General features: G+C 51.2%; 1 protein-coding gene across 2 annotated transcripts in view; it reads right to left on the minus strand.

Moving 5' to 3' along the window:
* Nucleotides 1-1,673: 1,673 nt before the first annotated feature.
* Nucleotides 1,674-26,120, minus strand: part of C16H1orf198 (chromosome 16 C1orf198 homolog) — a 33,496-nt gene continuing 9,049 nt past the window's right edge. Inside the window, exons 2-4 of one of the 2 annotated variants that reach the window (XM_060126116.1) lie at nucleotides 22,908-22,958; nucleotides 7,181-7,693; nucleotides 1,674-4,493 (exon numbers count right to left, since the gene is read on the minus strand). In XM_060126116.1, coding sequence (XP_059982099.1) covers nucleotides 4,437-4,493; nucleotides 7,181-7,693; nucleotides 22,908-22,958 — 621 coding nt within the window. In that variant the 3' untranslated portion in view covers nucleotides 1,674-4,436. The remainder of the gene's footprint in view (nucleotides 4,494-7,180; nucleotides 7,694-22,907; nucleotides 22,959-26,120) is intronic. The other variant, XM_060126117.1, reaches the window with a different exon arrangement.

Raw genomic sequence — 26,120 nt, forward strand, 5'->3', positions numbered from 1 at the left:
GCACTGTAGGATGTTTGGGAGGATCTCTGGCCTCCAGCCCCTAGATGAAACGGCATACTCTCCCTCAGTTGCGGTGACAAAAAAAAAAAAATGTCTCCCAACACTACCAAAGGTCCCCAAGAGGGGCAAAATCACGCCCAGTTGAAAACCAGTGCTCTATCCCCTTTCTGCAACACTTGGCATTATCCAGCTAATTTTTTCTCTGATTACCAATTATTTTAAGCACCTTCCCATATGCTTGACAGTTTTTAAGGATTTTCTGTAATGTTAATTCTGTTAAGGTTGCTGGCCTCTTTTTGTTGATTTGCAGGAGTGCCCTCTGTATTCTTGATATTTGTCCTTTATTGGAGTTGACATAGCAAGTATCTTCTCCCATCCTTTCCACTAATTAACTCTATCCACAGTGCTCTTCACTGACAGAAATCCTAAATTTTCATCTATGAGAGTCATCAGTATTTTGCTGTATGGTTTGTCCTTTGGAACTTTTATTAAAGAAGTCCTTCCTGCCCCTAGGTCACAAGATTTTTCCCTCTATTAGCTTTACACATTTACCTTTTATAACTTGGTCTGGAATCCATATGGAGCCCAACCTTCTATGTGGAATTGTGTAGGAAACCACTTTTATATCTCCTACAGTGAATCCGCCTTTCCCCTGCCAATCTGTGATGCCACTTTGATTGTAAACTAAGTCTCCTTATATGTGTGAGTTTGTCCCCAAGCTCTGCATTGATCTAATAATCTAGTCCTGCCCCAATACCCATAAACGTGTTTTCATAACTGACAGGCAAGGCCCCCCTCATTCTTCAGTGAACTATTATTTTTCCACCTAAAATTTAGTGTAAATTTATCAAATTTACCAAAATATCCAACTGCCATTTTTGTTGAGGTTGCACTAACTTTATAAAATGATTTGAGGAAAATGAACATTTTTATAATATTAAGTTATCCCACCTAGGATTATTCAGCTTTTCTTCTACATCTTCTATTTTCTTTTTTTATAGTTTTCTTTAAGGACGTCTTTGTATACTTGCTGAAGTTGATTCCTGAAATCACCCTAGCCCAAAGAGGCAGCAAGTACAATCACTTGCTCACCCAGAAATCTATGGTCCCCAAGGCAGCAAGGCCCCACTGTGCACGATAACTCAGGAGAAGTCTGACAGCCTGAATCCCCATTTTCTTGAGGGGATATTAGTTTTAAAAATTGACACCTAAAAATTCTCATCAATCTACAGCTGGCAACTTACCACCGGCACCTTAATGAACAGAATAGATTGACGGGCCATGCTTAAATCTGCATGTCTTCCAAGAAAAATCAGGTTCAACCACATTGGAGGTGAAAGCATTCGGGGAGATTGCACCTGCTCTTCTGAGTCAGTCACCTGATGCAACCAGCTGGCCCTGGAAAGACACGCCGTGCTTTCCATGTCACCGGAAGGCTGTATGAGAGCTCTCCGGGGTAAAGCCCACCTCGTCTGCTGGGGGCCTGTACACCTCGGCCACTGCTTCCCACCAGCGTGCAGGGGGCCAAAGGCAGGACTGTGCAAAGTGGCCTTCTGAAGGGGTTTCAAGCTGGCTTTCACCAGTACAAGTCCTTTTCTCCTCCTCTGTGTTCAACAGCAATCACCCTAGCAGGCTTGCTGACCCCAGCAGAGGGCCCAAATAGACACGCCGAGCAAACTTTAAATGGCTTTATTAAAGGCTGTTAATATAAAATACAACCAAGTTATGAGTAGTCAGTAAGAAGTTTCCATTTTTGAAAACATATATCAAAGAAAGGGAGGCTGCTGTGACACCCACGGGGCGGGTGCGGCTGGGTGCCACACCCTGCTGTCCCCAGAGCGGGTGGCACTCCCAAGCCCAGAGGGCAGGGGCAGCAGGGGCGGGGGCGGGGGGGGGGTCGCAGGTGAAAGAACTGAGACTGGTCTCTAGCCTCCTGGTGGAGATTTTCCAATGACGGTCACCAAAAGCAAGACACTGAATCCTTGAGCTGAACCCCAGGGGCAGACAACAGGGTGGCCAGAGGGAGGGGATGCAAAACCACATAAGGCTTCAACGGAAAAGTGTGTGTTTTTAAAATGATAACTAGAAACTTCTGGTTTTAGAAACGCCCTCTTGATACATGGCAAAAAGGGGGCAAAACGTATATAAGTTTAATTTTTCCTTTACTTGGACACACTAAACATAGATTCCCAGGAGGGCAGTGAAAGGAATCGTCTTTGCATAGGCTGCCCGGGCTTAAGAGGAGAATCTGCGGGGTCAGGCGGGATGGAGACCCATGAGCTCGTGTCCTCCAGGCCTTCACCTCTCCCTCTCACGCTTCTGTGCTTCCGAAAGCAAAGCAAAGCAACACGACTTCAGAACTCCCTCTAGGACTTCCCAAGTTGTGGGTTTACATTTAATCTCAGGAGGCTGTACCTCTACGGAACTTTAAACAGTGTTACGGATAACTGAATACTCTTGGGTACTGGACCCCAGATGGTGCTAAAGAAGGTGGAAGCTCTCAAAAGTCCCCGTGCCCCTCCTTTCCCAGGAGAACCTGAAGGGAATACTGGGTCTTATGAGAAAGTGGGAAAGAAATCAGAGTCACCTCCCAAAAGAACAGACACCTCAGCTCGGGCTAACTGTCCCGGGATGCAGATCTTTCTTCCCTGCTACACCAACGCCAAGGAATGCAAACTCCCTTCTAGACATCTTTTTTTCTTACGGGGACCCTGCTGGCAAGCATGGGTTCTAAGGTCACTGCCCTCAAAGCTGGAAGCGAGGGCAGGTGTCGAGCCCGGCTCCGAGGCGCAGCAGCTGACCTGCAGGGCTGGCACCTGGCTGGGATTTCGTTTTCCCCTCACTGCCGTGCTAGGAATCTTTTTTTCTCTTGAGTGTTTCAACTATACTTAAACAGTACAGAAGGGACATGTATTCACCACGATACCGTCGGTCACCAAAGGAGGAAGGTCAGATGCAAGACCCCAAGGGGCCAAATGCGGTTTAGGGACAGGATGCAATTGGCAGAAACCAAACCAGAAGTTGGCGAGGCCACAGCTTTGGCAGAAACTTTCTGGAAAACACAAGTCGCCATGTGCTTCACCTTGGAGCCAGATAAAATATTCTAAAAACCATTTCAGAAGGTCCTATGGAACAGAAAGGCATCGTAAAAAGACACACTTTGATACTGAAACTAGGTGCTCACTGGCAGGACTCGCAGGGATTAAGGCGTCAGGTGAGGAGAACACAGTGAGAGGCAACGTGGAGACCACGCTCGGGCCCGTACTGCAGGCTCGCACCACCCGGGGCCGCGGGGTAGCGGCTCGTCCTCCCGGGCAGCCTCGGAGCTGCCCTAACGCCCCTCCCCAGCAGCAGGGAACACAGGTCAAGCGGGCAGCCGAGTCCACCTCCAGGAGATGCTGTTGCCATGACCACGAAGGTCTCCAGGGGGCGCCGCTCGGGCCATGCAGAAACTCGACTCCGCTTCTGCTGGCGGTCAGGGTTGAGGGAGTGTCCACTGTGACGCAGCTTGACCAGTCCCTGGGTTGAAGGACATCCAGTGCCCCTAACAGCTTCACGCTGGAAGGTTCTAACACAACTAATCAGAAGGGCCTGGTCTGCCAGCAACACCCACAGGTGCCCAGGACAGGAAACACCCAACAGGCCCCAGAAGTAGCAAAGAACTTCCAAAGGGAAACTGGTACAAACCCAAGAAAAGTGGTAGCCCTACAACTGCTACATCTAGGTACAAAATAATGTAAAGTTAATACAAAACTTCTAAACATGCAACTCGTTAATAAACAATGATGAATAGTTTGAATAAGTACCACGGCAGCCTAAAGACAACCTCCATCACATGCCAACAACCTGTTTCCTGGAAATGACGTGAGAATGAAGGGTGGCACGTGATGCAGAAGTGTGGCTTCAGCAAGGGAAGCCTGGACAGCCGGAGCATGGCGTCGAGGACTCCCACCACGTGGGGCAGGTCTCCCCATGGGCACAGCCAGCACCCAGCACCATTATTGCTGAGGACAGCCACCCACTGAAAGGAGCCCCGTGCATTTCTAATAGGGAGGGGATACAGGAGAGGAGATGGAAATCACTTTATGATTTTTGTGACAGGGTTGAGAAACATCTTTCTCTGAGGAGGGGAAAAAATTGGGTGGAGCTAGAACAGAACATTTATTTACAAGGTTCACCGAATTCCTAAGAGTTTTTAAAAATTCCAAATGTAAAACTTCTGTTAATCAAATCGTTGAAAATAGCACAGGTATCTGTTCTTACCAAAACGGGAAAAATCTGGAAAGCTGGACAAGGCAAAATTTACCAGTTTCCAAACGGTTAAGAAAAGAGCGCACAGAAACTATCAAAAGACACAGGGGAACGCTGCCCTTCTCCTTCGCCACACCGCTTCGGAAAACATTTTGGGATTCTTGGTTTGTTTTGTCTAACACATTTTACCAATTGTCCAGAAAATCAAATCCTGTCTTCAAGATGACATTACTTGAGTTGACCTGTAGAAGGGACAAAAACACCAAAATAAGGCATGAGACTAAGTTAGCATAAGCTAAAAACAGCACCTCATTTAAAATGACCCAAATGAAATAGTCTGCTCCCGTCTCAGAGGCTCCCTGACCTCAATTTGCCTCAGTGCTGGGAACCAGAAAATTAAATAAAGCTCAGTGCAAGCCACACTCCACCAGGATCGAACATGTACCCCGCCCCGTCCCCAGGCGTGTCCGAGGGCAGCCTGCGGAACTACCCACAGAGAAAAGGAGAAGAACGGAGCTTTTCTAGTTTTGAATGATGGGCACGTTAAAATTTAGTCACTGTGGAGTGAGAGAACAAGTTACAAGTTTCATATGAGCCTAATATGAAACACACACACACACTGACAGACGAAACAAAATACAATAAATTACCAAGTTAAGGGAGTGAAAAATATGGAGAAAGGATGTAAAGTTTATTCTTTTCAGATGATGCGGAAGGTTCTGGAGTGATCTTCCCTAACCCAGGGCCACTCTTCAGGTCACAGACTGCCCACTCACAGACATGGGGTTGGTTTAAAGGGCCGTCTGTGAGCACAGGCCGCTAATTCAGACACGTTTGCACAGGCTTCCGCCAGCCGCCTGAGGTGAGAGGCCCGTCTCCCGGGTCTAACATGAGTGCGTGTTTCCCTGGTGGCCGCAGTCTTCCCGAGCGAGGGAGCCTTGACCCTGTGCTCTCCACACACCGGCAAACAGAAGATGCTGACGCGGAGGCCGCAGAGCTGAACGGCTCCCGCTGAAGCACGTCCCAGGCCCAGTTCTGCCGCCTCTTGGGTTGAGCCAGAGCCCGAAAAGCCAAAGGCGTTCAGGCAGCCGTTCCTTTTTCTGGTTTCCTACCAGTGTCTTACGTGCAGCCGCACTGCACGCTGTGCTGTGCACTCGTAAATCTGTTCTTTCAAAGGGTTTCAGGTGCTCTGTCCTACTCACAGCCCCCAACCCCACACACACGCTTTCCTGCGTCTTGTTACAATGAAGACCCTCACGTAGCTTATATAGATGCTTCCTTCGGAGGAAGTAGACCCCACTGCGGAGTGTCAGAGAGAGAACACCAGGCAGGAAGATTAGGGCGGAGATGGAGCCGGGCACCAGAGCGGCAAGGGAGGGGCCCAAAGTGCCGGCCTAAGGTGGCGGGAGGCCCTGAAAGGAGGGACAGGCTGGACGATGGAAGGCAGAGGGCCTCCCGTCCCAGGGCTCCCCTTCTTCGGGAGGACAACTGACTAGGTCATCTGCTTAGAGAGGCGTGGACGTGCCTGGAACCCCAATCCAGGAAACACCCAGAGGATGACCACAGCTCAACAACAACACCCACAACCAGGGGCTGCCCTGGTGGCGCAGGGGTTAAGAACCCGCCTGCCACTGCAGGGGACACGGGTTTGATCCCTGGTCCGGGAGGATCCCACATGCCACGGAGCAACTAAGCCCATGAACCGCAACTACTGGGCCTGCGCTCTAGAGCCCACGAGACACAACTACTGAGCCTGTGCTCTAGAGCCCACGAGCCACAACTACTGAGCCCGCATGCTGCAACTACTGAAGCCTGTGCACCTAGAGCCCATGCTCCGCAACACGAGAAGCCACCGCAATGAGAAGCCCGTGCGCCACAACTACAGAGCCTGCCCTCTAGAGCCCGCGAGCCACAGCTACTGAAGCCCTCAAGCCTAGAGCCCGTGCTCCACAACAAGAGAAGCCACCGCAATGAGAAGCCCGCGCACTGCAACGAAGAGTAGCCCCCGCTCGCCGCAACTAGAGAAAGCCTGCGTGCTGCAAAGAAGACCCAATGCAGCCAAAAATAAATAAAATAAATATATTAAAAACAAAACAAAACAAAACACAGCCTCCCTCTGAAATACACCTACCTATTTATTTATTTATTTATTTATTCATTTTCTCTTCTCTTTGCTGAGTTTTCTCAAGCAATGCAGAACAGCTGGTAAAGACAACAGTTGGCGCTCCACAAAACTGGGAAAACATGGAGAAGCCACCCATGCTGCCTATTCTCTTGTAGGGCTCTTTCTTCACGACACACGGCACTGCAGCCAGTGAACCTCTCACATCTTTCTCTTCCTTTCCCTCTGTTCCCAGAAAGAAGTCCTTTCTTTAGGACTTTCTTTAGGACTCCTCCCTGGACACCTAACCAGGCCCATCATTCCTGAGGCAAGTCTCCCGTGGTCCCCAAACAAGCACGGCTGCTCTCCTGGCAGAGGCTTGGGGTCCCAGCCACTTCCCCCATGTCCCTTGGGACATCTGCAGGTCCCTTCCTCACTGACACTGCAGCCCAGCCTCCCAGGCCCCTGCGTGGAGCGGGCATCCAAATCCCACCCACGCTGCCGCCTTCCCCCTCGAGTCCTCTGCTCACTGCCCCCTGCGTCCCTTCCGTACCTGCCCTCACACAACTGGGGAAGGGCGGTGGGCCTCTGGGACACAACCACGGAACAGGCAAACGGGTCACGGCACCAGACGGCTTCACAGAACACGTCTCCTGCCTGTGCGTTGGTCGCCAAGCTGAGCGACAACCCAGCAGACCTGAACCCAGAAGTCCTCCGAGGGATGGCAGAGGAAGGAGAAAATGGGGGCATCTGTGGTCCGCCCACCCACGTGAGGTGGCCCTGGCCACTCGGGAGGAAGGAGCCCCTGGCCGGAAGCAAGGCACCCACCTGTACAGGCACGGGTTCCGAGAACAGAGCACCCTCCGTGTCCCCCACGGGCTCGGAGGCGGCGGCTTCGCTCAGCGGGCTGCTGCAGGCCTGGGCGGGCTGGGGTCTCTCTCGCTCCACGCTGACGCTGGGCAGGACCCCCTGCTCCTGGCGCAGGCTGCTGGACTTTTCCACCTTGGCCTCCCTGGCCTTCGGGGCGGGCTCCTGCCGGTAACAGACAGGCAAGACCTTTTCCCCTTTCTCCATAGACTTGATCTGGCTGGGGGTCAGCGACTGGAACTCGGCCTCAGGGCCCTCCCCGCGGGACCGCTCTGCATTGATCTTCCAGAAGGACGCTTCCTCTTCCTTCCGGGCGGCGGGACCCAGAGCATCCAGGCTGGAGGACTTGCTGCCCTGGGAGGGTCGGAGGGCCTGCGAGCCCTGAGGGGCTTTGGACAGCGGCCTGGGCTCGGTGGAGGTGCTGCAGCTCGGCTCTTGGATGGACAAGAAGGACACGCTGAACTCCATCTGACTCTAGCGGGATGCGGGGAGGGAGGGAAAGAAGAGAGCGACACATGCGGTCAACGGGACAGGTGTGCCGGCCCACACGTCCCCCCAGTGGCAACAGCGCCGCCTGCTGTCCATTTGCTGGCACTGCCTGCCCGCCATCACAGCCCTGAAACGCGGCACAAGCTGTCACATCCTGTCACACTGGAGGCTACGAACAGCTCGGACTCCTGAATCTGACTGACGACTAAGGCCTCTGCTTGGTGGGCAGATCACCCACCCGCCTCTTCAGGAGGGACTCCCGCCCCTTCCTGAGGAGTGTGACTGCCCCCCAGGGGGTGACAAGGAAGGGTGCACAGTCAGCACGACAGCACTGCAGTGAGGGTCAAAACCCAGAACCAAGTCCCCACCTCACGGGCCTCTGCCTTCCTGACCGATGACAGCCAGCAAGGGTGAAGGAAAAACCAGCAGCCAGACCCTGCTTCCCTGGACTAAACCAAGAAAGTCAAGGGCAGGCCTGTGCGCAGCTGCAAAGATGTGATCCCCCTCCCACGCCTCCATCCCACACTCCGCCTGCACGCCCGCTACACACTGCATGTTTGTGTGCCCCAAATTCACATGTTTAAGGTCTAACTCCCGAAGTTAGTATTTGGAGGCAGAGCCTTTAGGAGGTTTAGGTGAGGTCATGAGGGTGGAGCCCCCAGGACAGGATTAGTGCCCCGAGAGATGCTCTCTTTCTGCACCATGTAAGGACACAGTGAGAAGGCGGCTGTCTGCAAATCAGGAAGAGGGTCTCCCCAGGACCAACCCTGCTGGTACCGTGATCTCGGACTCCCAGCCCCAGAACTGTGAGAAGCAGACGTCTGTTACTGGATGCCCCCAGTCTGCGGTATCTGTCACAGCTGCCCGAGCTGACAAGACAGTCTTCCTCTCCCGTGATCTCCTCGGTGCTATCCTGCTGCTCTCAGCTGGTCCTGGCCCTGTTAGGTGGGGAACCCCTGAGGGCAGGACAGGGTCCACACCCCACATCCAAGTGCCCCAGAAACACTTTCCTTGATCTGATGCTGCTAACCACTGTGACCTCTAAAAGTGGTAGGGCTGAGCTGTGCTGACCAACAAACCACTGAGTGGAAGCCTAACGCCTCCTTACAGTGGAGCACCCTGGAGGGTGGCGTCCCCAAGCCCTGCAGAGTGAGCAATCTGCTGCCTCAGGCATCTCTCAAATTAAACTGGAACATTCTTCTCTTCCTCTCCACTTCTGCTCCCTCATACATTCCCTTCCTCTTCTTCTTTTAAAAATAAAAGTATTAAAACTACATACTAAAATGTGAGGAATTAGAAAAAAATCATTCATAACATTTCCCTCTTCCCATAATCTCTATTAGTTTGTGTAGTTTCGTGTAATCTTTCTCAGATACGTATTTTATGACGTTGCAGTTCTGTTATGCATATAATTTTGGGTATCGTTTCTTCACTTAACCAGAAGCGTCATCAATGGTGTTATGTTGTCTTTGTAATCATTAGTTTGAATGGGCACAAGATACTTCATTGAGTGGCTGTCCCACCATCTACCTTCCCATTTTCTTTTTATCGGTTTGCTGCTTTTAATTTCTGTTGTTATAATTGAGGCTGCCAGAACATCTTCATGTATACAGCTCTCCCCCATTTGGAGTTGATTTCTTCAGACAGATTTCCACAAGTGAAGTACCAAACTACAACAGGTTTAAACCTTTCTTTTATTATGGTTTTGGGTGCATACCAAATTTGTTTGCCAGGGGCTGCCCTGATTTCTAATGCTGCCAGCTATGTATCAGAGCAGCAACTGCAGCCACTGCTTCCGTGTTGTCACTGAGCATAATTTACAACTGTGCTAACATGGTTCTCTATTACTTTAATGCACACGCCTTCACTTCTCTTTGGCTGAGACTCTTCCTAAAAGCCCAGATTCTGATGGCCACAGGTCTCTCCTCAAGATGATGAGGCCACAAGGAACTCCAGCTCCAAACACAAGCACAGGCTGCCTTGAAGCTCAGGCTTATAAGAAATAGAACCCAAGAGAAAACATCAAAGCCCATTCAGAGCCTCATAGCATAGCACAGCAACAGGTGTGCAGAGGGCAAAGCGGAGAGAGACCTGCACAGAGGGTCTGTGCAGACCGGCACTCCCCAGCCTGAGGCGCTTGTCTGCTCCACTGCTGGAGCGGATGGGGGCTGGGTGCTGAGGCTCAGGCTTCGGGGGTCAGACCCTGGGGAGGGGACTGGGCCTTCATCAGAAAACAAGACAAATCTCAAGTAAACAAACTAACCTATCACCTAAAAGGATTAGAAAAAGAAGAACAAAATCCTAAAGTCAGCAGAAGGAAGGAAATAATAAATATCAGGGAGGAAATAAATAAAACAGAGGTTAGGGGCTTCCCTGGTGGCGCAGTGGTTGAGAGTCTGCCTGCCGATGCAGGGGACACGGGTTCGTGCCCCAGTCCAGGAAGATCCCACATGCCGCAGAGCGGCTAGGCGCGTGAGCCATGGCCGCTGAGCCTGCGTGTCCGGAGCCTGTGCTCCGCAACGGGAGGGGCCCCAACAGTGAGAGGCCCGCGTACCGCAAAAAAAAAAAAAACAGAGGTTAAAAAAAACATAGAAAAAATTAACAAAACCAAGAGCTGGTTCTTTGAAAGGGTAAACAAAATTGACAAACCTCTAGTCAGGCTCACCAAGAAGAAAAGAGAAAGAACCCAAATAAAATAAGAAATGAAAAAGGAGAAATCTCAACTGTTACTGCAGAAATACAAAAAAATCATAAGAGAATACTATGAACAATTACATGCCAACAAATTTGACAACCTAGAAGAAATGGACAACTTTCTAGAAACTTACAGACCACCAAAATTGAATCAAGAAGAAATAGATAATTTGAACAGACTGATCACTAGAAGTGAAGTAGAATCTGTAATAAAAAAAATTCCTACAAACAAAAGTCCAGGACCAGATGGCTTCACAGGTGAATTCTACCAAACATACAAAGAAGAATTTATACTGATTCTTCTCAAACTCTTCCAAAAGATTGAAGAGGAGGGAACACTCCCAAAGACATTCTATGAAGCCACCATCACCCGGATACCAAAACCAGACAAAGACACCACTAAAAAAGAAAATTGCAGGACACTATATTTCATGAATATAGATGCAAAAATTCTCAACAAAATATTAGCAAACCAAATCCAACAACACATAAAAAAGATCACACACCACAACCGAGTGGGATTCATCCCAGGTTCACAAGGATGGTTCAACATATGCAAATCAATCAACGCACACCACATTAACAAAAGAAAAGTCCAAAACCACATGATCATCTCAATAGATGCAGAAAAACGTTTGACAAAATTCAACATTCATTCATGATTAAAAACTCTTACCAAAGTGAGAATAGAGGGAACATATCTCAACATAATAAAAGCTATTTATGACAAACCCACAGCCAATACAATACTCAACAGTGAAAAGCTGAAAGCCTTCCCACTAAAATCTGGAACAAGGCAAGGATGTCCACTCTCTCCACTTCTCTTTAACATAGAATTGGAAGTCCTAGCCACAGCAATCAGACAAGAAAAAGAAATAAAAAGTATCCAAGTTGAAAGGGAAGAAGTAAAATTGTTACTATATGCAGATGACATGATACTATATATAGAAAATCCTAAGGACTCCACACAAAAACTACTAGATCTAATTAATGAATGCAGCAAAGTAGCAGGATACAAGATTAACGTTCAGAAATCAGTTGCATTCCTTTACACTAACAGTGAAATGTCAGAAAGGGAATGTAAAAAAAAACAAACAAACAAAAAAAAAAGCTTTTTAAAATTACACCAAAAAGAAAAAAAAAAACCTAGGAATAAACCCGACCAAGGAGGTGATTTATACACTGAGAACTATAAAACATTAATAAAGGAAATAAAAGAGGATTCAAAGAAATGGAAATATATCCCATGCTCTTGGACTGGAAGAATGAACATTGCTAAAATGGCAATACTACCCAAAGCAATTTACAGATTTAATGTGATCCCTATCAAATTACCCATGACATTTTTCACAGAACTAGAACAAATAACCCAAAAATGTATATGGAACCATAAAAGACCCAGAATTGCTAGAGCAATCCTGAGGAAAAAATAAAAAACAAAGCAGGAGGCATAACTCTCCTACACTTCAGACAATACTACAAAGCTACAGTAATCAAAACCGTGTGGTATCACTACAAAAACAGGCATACGGATAAATGGAACAGAATAAAGAACCCAGAAATAAACCCACACACCTACAGTCAATTGATCTTCAACAAAGGAGGCAAGAATATAAAATGGGAAAAAGACAGTCTCTTCAGCAAATGGTGTTGGGAAAGTTGGACAGCCACATGTAAATCAATGACGTTCGAACACACCCTCACACCATACACAAAAATAAACTCAAAATGGCTTAAAGACTTAAACATAAGACAAGACACCATAAAACTCCCAGAAGAGAACACAGGCAAAACATTCTCTGACATAAATCGTACCAATGTTTCCTTAGGTTGGTCTCCCAAGGCAACAGAAATAAAAACAAAAGTAAACAAATGGGACCTAGTCAAACTTATAAGCTTTTGTGCAGCAAAGAAAACCATTAAAAAAACCCGAAAAGGCAACATACAGAATGGGAGAAAATATTTGCAAATGATGCAACCAACAAGGGCTTAATCTCCAAAATATACAAACAACTCATACAACTCAATAACAAATAACCCGATCCAAAAATGGGCAGGAGACCTTAACAGACATTTCTCCAGAGAAGACATAGAGGTGGCCAGTAGGCACATGAAAAGATGCTCAACATCACTAATTATTAGAGAAATGCAAATCAGAACTACAAAGTGGTACCACCTCACACCGGTCAGAATGGTCATCACTAAAAAGTCTACAAATAACAAATGCTGGAGACGATGTGGAGAAAAGGGAACCCTCCTCCACTGTTGGTGAGAATGTAAGTTGGTCCAGCCACTATGGAAAACAGTATGGAGGTTCCTCAGAAAACTAAAAGTAGAACTGCCATATGATCCAGCAATCCCACTCCTGGGCATATATCTGAAGAAAACTACAATTCAAAAAGACACATGCACCCCTATGTTCACAGCAGCACTGTTCACAATAGCCAAAACATGGAAACATGTTTAGGAAACAACCTAAATGTCCATCGACAGATGAATGGATAAAGATGTGGCACATATAAACAATGGAATACTACTCAGCCATAAAAAAAGAATGAAAAATGCCATTTGCAGCAACAAGGATGCAACTAGGGATTATTATACTAATTGAAGTAAGTCAGAAAGAGGAAGACAAATATCATATGATATCACTTATATGTGGAATCTAAAATGTGGCACAGATGAACCTACCTACAAAACAGAAACAGACTCACAGACATAGAGAACAGACTTGTGGTTGCCAGTGGGGAGGTAGAGGGATAGACTGGGAGTTTGGGGTTAGCAGATGTAAACTATTACATACAGGATGGATAAACAACAAGATCACAGCACAGGGAACTATATTGAATATCCTGTGATAAGCCATAGTGGAAAAGAATATAAAGAAAGAATGTATGTATGTGTATAACTGAGTCACTGCTGTACAGCAGAGAGTGGCACAACATTGTAAATCAACTATACTTCAATAAAAAAAATTTTTAATCTAGACATTAAAAAAAAAAAATCAAAGCTCAGGTGCTGGAGCTCAGAACAAAGGCAGACTCTGAGCACATCCAGTGCATCAGGCACAGTTTTCTTTGTTGTTGGGCTTTTCTCCTAAAAAGTTTTTATTCTACAACGGAGAAAATGGAGGTCTGGAGCAAATGAGTGAATTGTCCTAGGTCACTAGTCCATTAAGAGCAGCTGGGATTTCAATCTGGAGCAAGTGATTCCGAGGCCTGCAGCTGTGCTGGGCATCACACCACATCTAAAAAGCCAGTGGCCGCCAGGGACGATGTCCATGTGAACACCAGCGATCCCCATACGTGGCAGGACTTCTGTATGTCAGTGACCTAATCTGATTTTTAAAGGGCTGTTTCTGAGTGAGTCATTCTCAATACTCTGCATATTTCCAAACTCCACAATAAAATACAGGGAGAATGTGGGCACAGAGACGATGAGTTCTTTAAATAAGCAAAGTGCTAGAAATAGTTTGGAAGTGGGGACTGAGCCTGAGAGAACAGAGTTGAGATTGATCTGGAAATTGCGGGGTAAAGAAAACACTTTGAGTGGTTCGTCAAACACTAGGCTCTTTTAGGATCAGCCATCTCTCCAGTGGGGAGAAGCTCCCGGAAAGCTGGGCTGAACATGAGTCTAGGCACAGGACCACACTGGGCCGAGCCAGGGATGCTGGGGAGAGAAGTCAGCCACAGTGGTTCCAGGACTGCTTCAGGCCCTCGATCAGGGCACCGCGCAGCACTTAGCTGGCTGGAGTGACAACATGCAACAGAACCAGGGAGGCTTTCAGGGCTCCTTGGGCTACCGGAGCCCTCGTGAGAGCCCCTCAGGGAGGGGGACGTCTCGGTAGAAGAGAGGGCCAGGCTGACGGGGATGGCTACTTGGTTTGGGGCGCCCCGGGGTGAAAATGGGGAAAACAAGGACTTACAGAAGAAAAAACGTTCTAGTGTGTCAGCTGCTGAGCCTTTTCGCCCAGGCATGTGTTGATTTCCATTCTGCAAATAAAATACGACTACAACCCCCTTTTAAGAAACAGTCCTCCTTGATCAGCTGCACCGGTGAGGGTCTCTTTCTTTCCCACTCCTCGCCCCAAAGGGCAAAGGTTTGTGGTTTGTGTTTAAAACACATGCCTGTTGGGAAGGGGCGGGCAAAGAAAGAAGAAGAGGGGCAAAGCGTCCTTTTTCCTGACCAGAGTTCATCTTACTTGGCTCCAAGACCCCAGGACGCCAGCAAAACTGGACCAGGACATGGTGAAGAGGGGCTCCTGGTCACTTTCAAAGGCGCGCCGTTGTGCAGGTCACACAGAAGCGGCACCTGCCCCGCAGCCCCCTCTGTGCTTTAGGAGAGCTTTCATTGCTTGTTGCCCGGTGACTCCACCCTCCCTGGGCCGCCCCTACCTCCCAGACCAGGGCTCAGCCTGGCGCCTCTGCTCCCTCCCGTGCTTCCTCCCGGGAGGTGCCCTGAGCCCCAGGTCCCCTTCAGAGGCGTCTCCTGCTCACTGGCCCGAAGCCACAGCTACCTTCTTCCCCGAGCCAGCTCCTCTCGGTAAAGGGCAAACCCACCAACGACCCAGCCTGAGCCTGGACTCTTTTCTTCTCTAGTAAAATCGGAGTATTCTTACTCCCTGGGCTGTTGTTTTAGAACGAGCCCCGGCACATAGTAAGTGCTCAGTAAACGCAGGCTACTGGGCTCTGCTCCTGTTCTGCTTGGTCAGAGGCATCTAAGCTTCCTGAGGGGTCAGCAGTACTCCCACTGGATCCCCTCCGGGCGCTGGCCCCTCCCCGCCTTCCTCTGGTCACCGGGGGCGTGGTGCCCGTGGCTGGGACACGCGGGCCGTGTCTGTGTCCGGAAGTAAGCGCGACTCTGAAGCCCCATCCTGGCCCGGTGTCTGGCGTGGAATCTGAGCTGAGACACTCCCCCACAGGGATGTACCGCAGCCGCCATGTTGCCCCTGGACCCCCCCACAGAGCCTGTGCTTCCCACGGGGTCTCTGACCTCACCTTCCCCCGTCGCCCTGAGGCTATGCAAGGGGGCCCTCTGACACTGGAGCCGATCAGTGACCAGGGGAGGCCAGCCCTGCCTCGAGACCTGACAGCCCAGCAGGGGGCTGCGTCTGGAGCCTGTGATGAACGCTAGCAAGTCAGGGAGTTCCTGTGCAATCTTCTGATTTCTGGGAAAAGTCCGTTTCTCCAGGTGTGGACAAAGCTCTCGGGAACCCGGTGCCCTGCGCCGAGCGGGGCCCAGTGACAGCAGGCTGCCCAGGAGGCTGCACCGGGTGAAGAGCAGCCCCAGCTCGCACAGCAAGCCGGAGGGGGACTCAAGCCCACGGTCCTACACGAGATGGCTGAGACGGAACAGTGAGGGGCACTCAGGAAGCCCTCTCCCCTCCTCACAGCGATGCTGACGGCGCTACCCTCTACGTCCCAGGCGCCCCGGCTGGAGCCCCAGGGCTTCGCACTGAGCTGGGCCTGGGTGTCAGCCTCCCCATGTGGGAAACTGGGTCTTAGCTGGCCACGTCCGTTCTAAAAACAGAAAGCCCAAAACTGAGCCCAGTGTCTATTTTTACGTCCCACTCACTGGAGAGGAATGTGTGATATTTCAGTAAAGGAGGGTGCAGGCGACCAAAACTAACTGTTTGGCTTGGCGGCCTCTGGCGGGTCTGAACTGCTGAGATGAAGGCTGCAGAAACATTGTCAGAAGATACAATAGCTTTACTGGAGCAGATCCTAATAAATTCACAAACCATTTAACATTTACCCTCCTCCACCTCCCCCGCCGAAGGAGGAAAAGGAATAAGAAGAGGGGAAGATACGAAAAACTCTTAGAATCTAAAAATTAGTAGATGACAAGCCAGTGGGGAAGAGACAGCACGGCCTAGCCACTGAGACTGGGGGTGTCAGGCCCTCCAGGCCAGCGGGGCAGGGGGCACAGGGTCTGGGGACCACCCGCCCCTAACCGCGAGGCCCCAGGGACTAGAGGACGCTCCTGTATTTTCACCAGGGAGCCGGGCAGACGATGGATAGGGCCCAGCTGTTGGGCCCCATGGCAACGAGCCTGGGGAAAACCCACCAGACACCCACCAGACAGTGGGTGTGCAGGAGTCTGCGGTCATAAGGCCACAAGGGAAGGACAGGAGCCTCTGCCCTCCAGGTGCCTGTCGTCTCGCAGGGACAAGACGCACCAACAAAGAGCACCACCGGTGACATTAACGTGTGTCCGCCTAGCGCAGAGCTTCTCAGAGGGGACACAGAAGGGGGACAGTTGCAGACGCTGCGGCAAGGGGTGAAGCGCACGGCGCTGGGCTGGGACATCTAGCTCACACCCCCTCACTCTGGGCCTCTGTTTCCTCATCTGTCAAAGCACGCATTGTGGGGATTAGCTGAGGAAATGCCCCCAAGGTGCTCAGCACAGATCGGGGTCCTGTGGGAGCTGCCCGGCTGTCACAATAACTGGGAGAAACACAGGAACGGAATCTGCTCCGGGTCTGGGGGCAGGTGGGACCTGCACAGGTGGCTGGGGCCAGGGGGCTGGGCAAGGCACCGAGGCAGGTGAGGTCGGTGCCATGGGGCAGGGCTGTGGGGCTGGAGAAGAGACCGGCGGGAAGGACCCTTGGGGCCACAGCAGCAGGCCGGGCCCTGGGCTGAGGAGCTGACAGGCCACTGCACCTACAAGAGCCAGGAAAGGTCCAGAGCAGGGGGCCACAGGCCTGCTCTGGATCTCAGGAAGGTGAGCTAGAGACGGCACGGGGGAGGGGCAGGGGGAGGGGGAGGGAGGCTTCACTGCTGGGCAGAGACGGGGGTCTCCGTGAGGGTCCCCAAGCAGGAGCGATGCTGTGATGGGAGCACGGCGGGGCTCCACGGCCCTGCGTTTCTCAGAAACTCTGGGCTGGCGGTGAGGGGTGACAGCCAGGCAGAGCCGTACCTGGGAACCCAGGGAACGCTCCACGTACGGACATCCCGACGGAACACCCTTCTGTCCCGCGTGGGCCAGAGATGCCTGTTAGCCACAGACAGACCCAAGCTCCAATCCCTCTTCCTCGATTCAACCCGCCTGCCCGTTACCGCCGCCCCTGAGCCCCGGCATCCGCCCGCGGCGGGGGCAGCGACGCTGACCTCCTGGGTGAGAGAATTTGACGTGCCTGAAGATCCCTGGTGTGGACCCCAGCCCGCGGAGACGCTCTGGCTCCCAGGCTCACTTCTCCTGAGGAGCGGCTGAGAGGCCCCCTACTCCAGGAGTGGTCTGTGTTGACCCTCGGAGATCAAGGAGCTGATCCCCACCCAGCTGACTTACGATCCCCAAAGAGGCAGCCGAACCTCGGGTGAAGGACTCGGGTAGACAGAAAGGGAAAATCCAGACCGCCTGGGGGGAGGCGAGCACGGTGGGCGTGGCGTCCCCAGAGTCCAGCCACCCGGCGCTAGGGCCTGACCTGCCTCTGCAGGGGTCTCCTGTAAACCCCCCAGCCCAGAGGGGCGGCAGCGCGAAGCATCCTCTCCTCCCGATTCCCCTCTCTGGAGCATTCCAAGTGCTGAGTGTTTTCCCCGTGGAACCTCAGGACAGGAGAAAGGACTCCGCCGTGGGGCCCTGCAGGTGCCCTGGCCCCCAGCACACCTGCCAAGCTGATGGATGAGGGGAAAGATGATGACCAAGGGCACCTCACCCGACCGGGACGGGCACTTCTGCCTCAGAGCCTCCCTTCCGGAGCGACAGAGGCATCAGGCCTGGCCCGGCCTTGGCAGGAGGCGACCCAGGAGGGGAGGGCAGGCTGGAAGACCGAGCAGGATCTGAGGAAACGGGCAGTGCTTGCCCAGCATCGAGGCCTCTCCTGGTCAGAGCCGCCTTTCAGGGACAGACAGCACCAGCTCGTCCACGCTCTGCAGGTCTCTGCAGGTCTCTGCAGGGGTCCTCGGCCACGGGCTGGCCCAAAGGAAGGAGCCCAGACAGAGGTGCAAAAACTGCGAAGAAATCCCAAATCCCTGAGATTCTCGGCTCTGTGCTCAACAGTCAGCACCCAGGGTCTGGCCTCAGCTGATCGACTGGTGGCTGAGAAGTCAGAGCTGAGAAAGAGCTAGGCACTTAGTTGGCCATCCTTAAATGTCTTACAGAAGTGGGGACCTCCCTGGTGGTCCAGCGGTTAAGATTCCGCACTTGCAGTGCAGGGGGCGCGGGTTCGATCCCTGGTCGGGGAACTAAGATCCCACATGCCGCGCAGCACGGCCAAAAAAAAAAAAAAAGTCTGCTGAAGTGAATAGCTGCAGAAGGCATGAGACCGTATCTACCAACGTGTATGTAAATATGCGTCATGTGAACGAAGGAACATGACTGGAGGAAGGGTCGTGTGGCTGAAGTGGCCCCCTTGTGAGTTCTGCCCCAGGCGCCGTCATCCCCACGCTGGGATCTTTGCCGAGAGCAAGTGTTTACTCACCTTTGAGCCTTAACCATAACGTCTGTCCCAGAGTAGAAGGACAATCAACGTCCGCCGGATTTTTGAAAAAAATCAGTGAATGATGTCATAGAGACAGGAAGTAGAAGGGTGGTTGCCAGGGGCTGGGGGAGGGGGAAAGGGGGCTTTCGGCTTAAAAGGAACAGAGTCGCAGTTTGGGAAGATGGTAGGTTCTGGAGATGGATGGCGGCGACAGCTCACAACAGTGTGAATGCACTTGCGGCCGCCGCGCTGCGCTCCTGCAAACGGCTAAGAGGGCACACTTTACGGGACGCGTATTTTACCACAATTTAAAATTCAAAAAACGTCAGTGGATGATAGACAGTCAAATGAAACGACCCGCTGTCGGGGCTGCCAGAGCGTGGAGTCTTTGATTTGAAATGGCACAAATTCTCTGCAACTGTCCATCAGCAGCTGCGATCCATGTTCTCACACCCCAAATTCGGGCTGGACTGTGCCTCGATTTGACCATTAGAACAAAGCAGAGGGGATACTTTGGTTCCCAAGCCTCAGCCTCGGAAGGCCCTGTCGGCTTCCACCCTCACTCGAGGGAACTCTTCCACCAACACGTAGCTCGCTGGACACATGTGGCCCCAACCGGACACAGAAGAGAAGGTACCCTAGAGCAACCAGCTCCCATCGGCCGTCAGATGACACATGAGCGGTCCCCGGCGAGGCCCACAGAACAGCCCGGCTGAGCCCTGCCCAGACCACTGACCCCCAGAATCAAGAGCAAAGAAATGGCTGCTTCAAGCCGCGAAGGAGTGAGGTGCCTGCCATGCATCAGAGTCATCAAATGACAGAGTCTCCAGCCTTGCAGCTGGAGGTCAGGGCCACCCTGCCCTGGCTAACCCAGCTCCTGCATGCAGCTCTCCAAAGTTCTCATCTGTCTTTCAGTCCTAAGGAAGGGCGTGACAATGCAGAGAGGTGGGCACTCGCACTTCAGCTGGGGAGAGGCGAGTGGTGGAACTCTGACTCTTGATGACAGAGCAGGGGTAAGGCCCTTTGCTCTCTGGAACGCTCTCTGTTTTGCCCCTACGAAGTTCTGACTTTAAATCACGTAAGTGTGATTTTGAGAGCTCAAATCAAAAGGTGAGGACACAGCCCACCTGTTCATGAAATAAGCTAGTTCTCTCATTGAAAGGGAACGTGAAATGAATTGGGAGATTAGGTTTGACATAAATACACCACCCTGTGTAAAACACATAGCTAGTGGGAACCTGCTGTATAGCACGGGAAGCTCAGCTCGTGCTCTGTGATGACCTAGATGGGTGGGATGGGGGGAGGGGCGCGGTGGGAGGGAGGTCCAAGAGGGAGGGGATACAGGTACACATACAGCTGGTTCACTTCATTGTACAGCAGAAACTAACACAACACTGTAAAGTAACTATACTACAACGGAAAAAAAAATGAAACTGAGAACTGAGCCACAAAGACTATACCTTTTACTAAAAAAAAAAACCAAACAAGTTAATTAAAATGAGCAACACATATTGACTTAACTTTATCAAGCCTTCTCAATTTATGCAGGTTCCTAAGGGACCTGGATGGTGTCTGTGGACAGTTAACACCAGCACGAGTGTGACCCGTGCTGGGCTGGGTCAGCACACCTTGTTCTGGAGACCTTTTCCCGCACCTATTCCCACAGTGAGCCTCATTCTCAGCAGCCGCCCCAGGTGCTGCCCCATCCTTGCCCCAGAATGTCATCCGCATCAAGGTAATAACAGATGAAACATCCCATCCCACAAACGGCTGACTCAGGAACATTTAACAAGGTAAATTCTTACGAGAGTAGATATCCTCGTGGGGGGCACGATGGACTTGGGGCTCGGGGCATTTTAACTAATTCGACTTCTCTGTCTTCATCACTGAGACATCATCAAACACAGGGCCCAGTCCAGTAACATCTGTGCTGCCTTCCGGGCCACTGTCCCCGAGGCTGTCCACTCCCCCCTGCAGACTGCCCATCTGCCTAGGATTACAGTAAGGCCCCTACATACGAACGAGTTGTATGTAGGTACCCAACTAACACATGGGCTATCTAGTGCTGTACTGTAACAGGTTTAAAATACCTTTCGCACAAATAACACATAACAAACAAAAAATAACACGTTTAGTCTTACAGTACAGTCCCTTGAAAAGGACAGTAGTCCAGGACAACAGCTGGCGTCCAGGGGCTGGCATCGAGTGAACAGGCAAGAAGAGGTACTGACTGGAGGAGGGAGAGGAGGTGGGAGACGGTAGAGCTAAAGGAGCGCCAGCAATAGGAGACGGAGGAAGCTGCGGTTTCCCTCACGCCTGACGTGGATGGTTCCCATCTTTGAAAGTTTGTAACCTGAAGGTTCCTACGTAGGGGACTTAACTGTAGTGCTTGTCAGTTACCCATCTGGGGAACCCATATAAAAGGAGTATTGACGGCCCTGGCTGAACGTCACTGTGGCGAGGTCCCTTCTAGCCACCTCCAACTCCCTTTGCCCTGTCACTGGACAAGGGATTTATGGGTGGGTCTCAGAGCTCGGAAGCTACAATCCCAGGCTGCCCCTCACCCTCTCTGGCTGCCTCCCAGCCACCCTCGCTGGTTCAGCCACCCCTTAACCAGTGTCCAGATCCTGAAGGAGACTCCAATTCCAGGCACAACGTTGTCGCTCGCCCTGCCCTCTGCGCAGACCTAGGTTATTAATCTGCCACGGAAATAAAAAAAAAATCACGCACGCAGGATGCAGGCATTTGCATCTTTATTTTGAGGATGTTTAGGACCTGACGTTCTGGACCCCCCAAGGCAGGAGTCTGTGCTTGCGGGGGGAGCACGGCCATCTGCATTAATGCCACGTATTCGCAAAAGCCACCTCTCAACTCTCACGTAAGGGTCCCCTCAACTTTCACAGGCTTCCTCAACCTAGGGCGGCTCGCGTCACTTGGGGCAATCAGCTAACCAACCGCGCCGCCTGTGGGCAACGCCGCCGGCTGCCCTCATCCATCTGAGCCCTCATCAAATCCTTCATTTTAAGACACAGACCCCTGCGGGCCTCTCAGGTGGCTTGCAGAGCCCCCCCCACTGCCGCATCCCGCTCTGACCCACCCTCCCTACAGCCCCCTGGACGCCGTTTCTACCAGGATGAGCAACTGTAGGGACAAGTGGAAAACCAAGAAACAAGCCCCTTCAAGTGTCACGGCTTGAAAGCCCTGATCCAGCCTCAAGCCTAAGCCCTATTGCAGGTACACAGCCGTCCTGGCCACCCCCATTAGGGAAAGGACCCTCCAACACACAGCAGAGAATGTTCTAGAATTCAGAGAATCCTGGTCTTTTTCCTTCTCTTCCTTGGGTTTGAGACACCTGCCTTTTGGTCATTTTGCGCTACTTATTAATGCACTTGTACCGGGACAACTAGGGAGAATGGGGAAATGGATAAACCCCGTTAAGCTTGATACTTTTAAGCAACTTTGGCAACAATAACACTAACAGCAATAAACGAATGACTGGGGACCAGCATCAGGCGCCCAGGCTGGCTTGCACATCTGTATCCACCGGCTACTCCAGTTTCAAAGGGTACCAAGGGCACTCTTCCCCTCCTCCCTTCTTCCCTCAGGACTCTGCCTTTGAGGTGACTCTTGCAGGCAGTTCTGATGCATCTGCAGCCTTGTCTCCACATCCACCCACCTTCCCGTCTCGGCTGCCCTTCGCATTTCACTTTAATAAACGCAGCTCTTAACCACCCCGTCCCCCCGCCAAGAAAAGCTTCCCTCAAAGCTTTGCCTTATGGAGCCCCCAACAAGGCACTGGGTGCTGGTGGGCAGAAGTGTGAGCCGAGAAAGCCCCCCGAGGGGCTGCCCCTGCTTTTCCCAGGACAGGGTCGCCGACCGTGCCCAGCGCGCCGACCGCCACGCTTCCATCCATCACCAAGCCCAACGCGGCGCAGGCCCCGCCCCTCCACCTCTCCTCTCCCACCGGCAGGGGCCGCATCACCCGCAGCCCGCGGCCGTCTGAGCCCACCAAGGGCTGAACGGAAAATACCTAAGGACGCCACGCTTTTTAAGAAGACAAACAAATCTAAATTTAACCCAACTTACCCTCGTTTCCCAGGAGAAAGGGGCAGAGTGCTCATCTTGCCAAGTTATGTCCTGAAATAAAAATTCAAGAATAAATCTGAAATCCAAACCCAAAGGGACCCCGCGCAGACAGCCACCACCCGAGGCCATGGGGGAACCAAACTTCAGCAAGAAGAATCCCAAGTCCCGGCTCAAAACAAGCCTGAAGTTGTCGCGCTCTGCAGAGAATGTGCTGACCTTCTTGGTCTGGCTCCCCCCTCACCCTGCTGGCCGCGGCTGCCAGGTACGCCCGTCCCCTGCCAAACGGACATTCGATGAATGCCTGGGAGCCCCAGGACGGACTCGATGACAGGGAGGCCGAGGGGAAAGGAAACAGGGCTTCCGGGCTCAGGTCTCGGCCCTGCCAGCGCCTAGCCACACGGCCAGGGGAAGATGACTTAGCCTTTTGAGCCTCAGTTTCCTCATCTGTGAAAGGAGAACTGCGCTGCCCCTGCGGGGCTGTTGTGAGGATAAAATGAGGTAACAGAGGAAAAGGAGGCCGGGTGATTATCTGCCAATAAACACCTGTAACTGTCTGAGCATCGCCCCCCGCCATCCCCCTAAGTGCCTACCAGAGATCTGAAAGGCAGTGACCAGCCTGTCAGTGAAGAAAATGCAGCTGCCTAATTATAGTGAAAACTCTGAAATCCTTCCGACCCTCACAAGCGGAACAGGAGAGAAGGAGCCCTTCGAACAGTCACTGAGAGTCTGACCTTGGATCCAGTGACCCGAACACAGGTTTGTAAGATCGCCTTTCCTAGGCCACCCCTCCAACTCTCCAGCTGTATTCCTATACTAGCAAATGTCTCACGTGTGCCCAGCTTCTGCTGAGGAATCTTATTTTCTGAACCAAAAACTGGGACATCCTGGGCGATACAGACTGAAAATGGCATAAAATATTTTGAACTGAGACTGTCCTTGCATAAAGCACCCCAGGTACATGATGTCTTCGTGCCCAGAGGCACTCCCTAACCCCAGAGCTAGGTTACCTGGCTCCCCTCCCCCTCCCGGAGTTCTGCAGAGGGTCCACTTCCTTCAGTACCAACTCCATCCCCAGCCTTGGCCTCTAAGCTATGTCTCCTATTCACTCCTGGCTGTCAGGCAAAACTTTAAAAATGAGAGGGAACGTGGGCCACTACGCTCCCATTGGGAACCTCAGTTAAGTCCAAGTGTACTCCTCAGCTTACAAACTGCGTCCCTCCAAAAGCAGAAATGTGAGTTAACGAGTCTCGGCTGAGGGGCTCCTGCATCCAGGTCTCTGTGTGTGTGGTCAGGGCGTGGGAGAGGAGCACAGTTGAGCTCAATGACCTGAAAGTCCTTAAAATTCTGTGATCTCAGGACCCTCTAAGTTCCTCTTAGAAGCAATAAGACAAGAAGGACTTTGTTTTCACATGGGAAAAATAAAGGAGGCTGATGGAATGTATGTTCCCTTTGTTCTAGATTTGGACCTGTGGAAAAGGGCAAAGGGAAACCAACTGGTAAATGCGCTCCCTCTGTGGGGAGGTGGCGGGGGGGGCGGTGGGGACAAGCCCAGTGGCCACCTCAGGGGACAGAGGAGGCGTGCGGAGATTCACTGGGCGGGCAGAGGCAGAGAAGGGGACAGGACCACTGACCAAAAGCAGGACACACCAGAGCTGGACACCCTTTCTCATGGGATATGATCGATCCTCTGAATGTTAATTATGCAGCTTGAGTCCCTTTGAAATCTGCAAAGAACACAGTAAGAAGGTTTTTGGCTTTGGAAGATGAATGAGTGCAAGACTGAGGAAGAAAGATGTAGCCTGGAGCTTGGTGAGCCAGCAGGCTCCAGTGGCTGCAGCCCAGACAGGCTGAAATTCCAAGGGGGCTGCAGACAGAGGGGTGCACTGTGATTTCTCCCCAACTTGGTGTCAAGTCAATAATCTTTTGTTTGCTCCAGCAAGAAACGGAGTCAAGGGGCAAATTCCTTAGATTTCTGCAATTCTGAGCTCATTAAAAAAATAATAATAAAGCACTTAACAAAAATAAACATGCCAAACAAAAATGTGATTGAAGCTCTGATGTCAGCCACTGGCTGCACACTCCAGCCACAAAGAGCGTTGGGGGCAAGCACAGGCTTTCCAGGCAGTTGGATGCAAAACGGCATCAGGATTGCAAAGTTGTAGAAGTGGAGAGTGGTGGTGGCTGTACAACACGGTGAACGTACTGACTGTACACCTAGAAGTGGTTAGCACGGTCAATTTTATGTTCTGAATATTGTACCACAATAAAAGAATCTGAAAAGGCTATATATATTATATGATTCCAACTATATGACATCCTGGAACAGGCAAAACTATGGAGACAATAAAAAGATCAGTGGCTACCAGGGTTGAACAGAAGAAGGGCTGAGTAGGCAGAGCACAGAGGATTTTCAGGACAGTGAAATACTCTGTACCACGCGGTAATGATGGATGCTTTTCTCAAAACCCACAGAATGTACCACAGCAAGAGTAAACCCCAGTGGAAACTATGGATGTTGGGCAACAATGCTGTGTGGGTTCATCCATTGTAACAAATCTTCCACTCTGGTGGGCGTGTGTTGGTAGTAGCAGAGGGTGCACATGTGTGACAGTAGGCGGTAGTTCAGAAATCTGTACTTTCTACTCACTTTTGCTGGGAACTAAGACTGCTCCAAAAATTAAAATCTATTCTTCAAAAAAGTGTCCCCTCCCCCCCCAAAAAAACCTGACAAAGGTAACAAATGCTAAAAACATCGTTTCCTAATGACTTTAGTGCCTCTTGCTATTATCTGTGCTCTTGAGGTTACTTACATCTGTTGCCCCTGCAAGATGGAAAGTGCATCTATAACACCACACAACGGGGTCACCGCACCTCCCTGACCGGCTCTGATGCAGTGAGCTACCTGGGGGCTTGGACAGCCCCTGGGGGAGCATCTCCATGGCAACCAGCATGTGCTCCACATCAGGGCTGCTCCCCTCACTGCCCTGGAGCCAGATGTTAAACATTCCCGAACACACCACAAGCTGCAACCAATATCAGACACGCTGAAATTCACTACATTCTACACTAAATGTAACTGCTACTCTTAAATTTTTTAAGGATTTTGGTAATTTTGCTTTAGAAATTATTTGGTGACAAGTAACTCATCTATAATTGGTTGATTCCTCTGTAAAAGTCAGGACTGTTCCAAAATTATTCTAAAATGAAAAATTC

The sequence above is a fragment of the Lagenorhynchus albirostris genome, chromosome 16 (assembly GCF_949774975.1).
Source record: "Lagenorhynchus albirostris chromosome 16, mLagAlb1.1, whole genome shotgun sequence".
Classification (NCBI taxonomy): Eukaryota; Metazoa; Chordata; class Mammalia; order Artiodactyla; family Delphinidae; genus Lagenorhynchus; species Lagenorhynchus albirostris.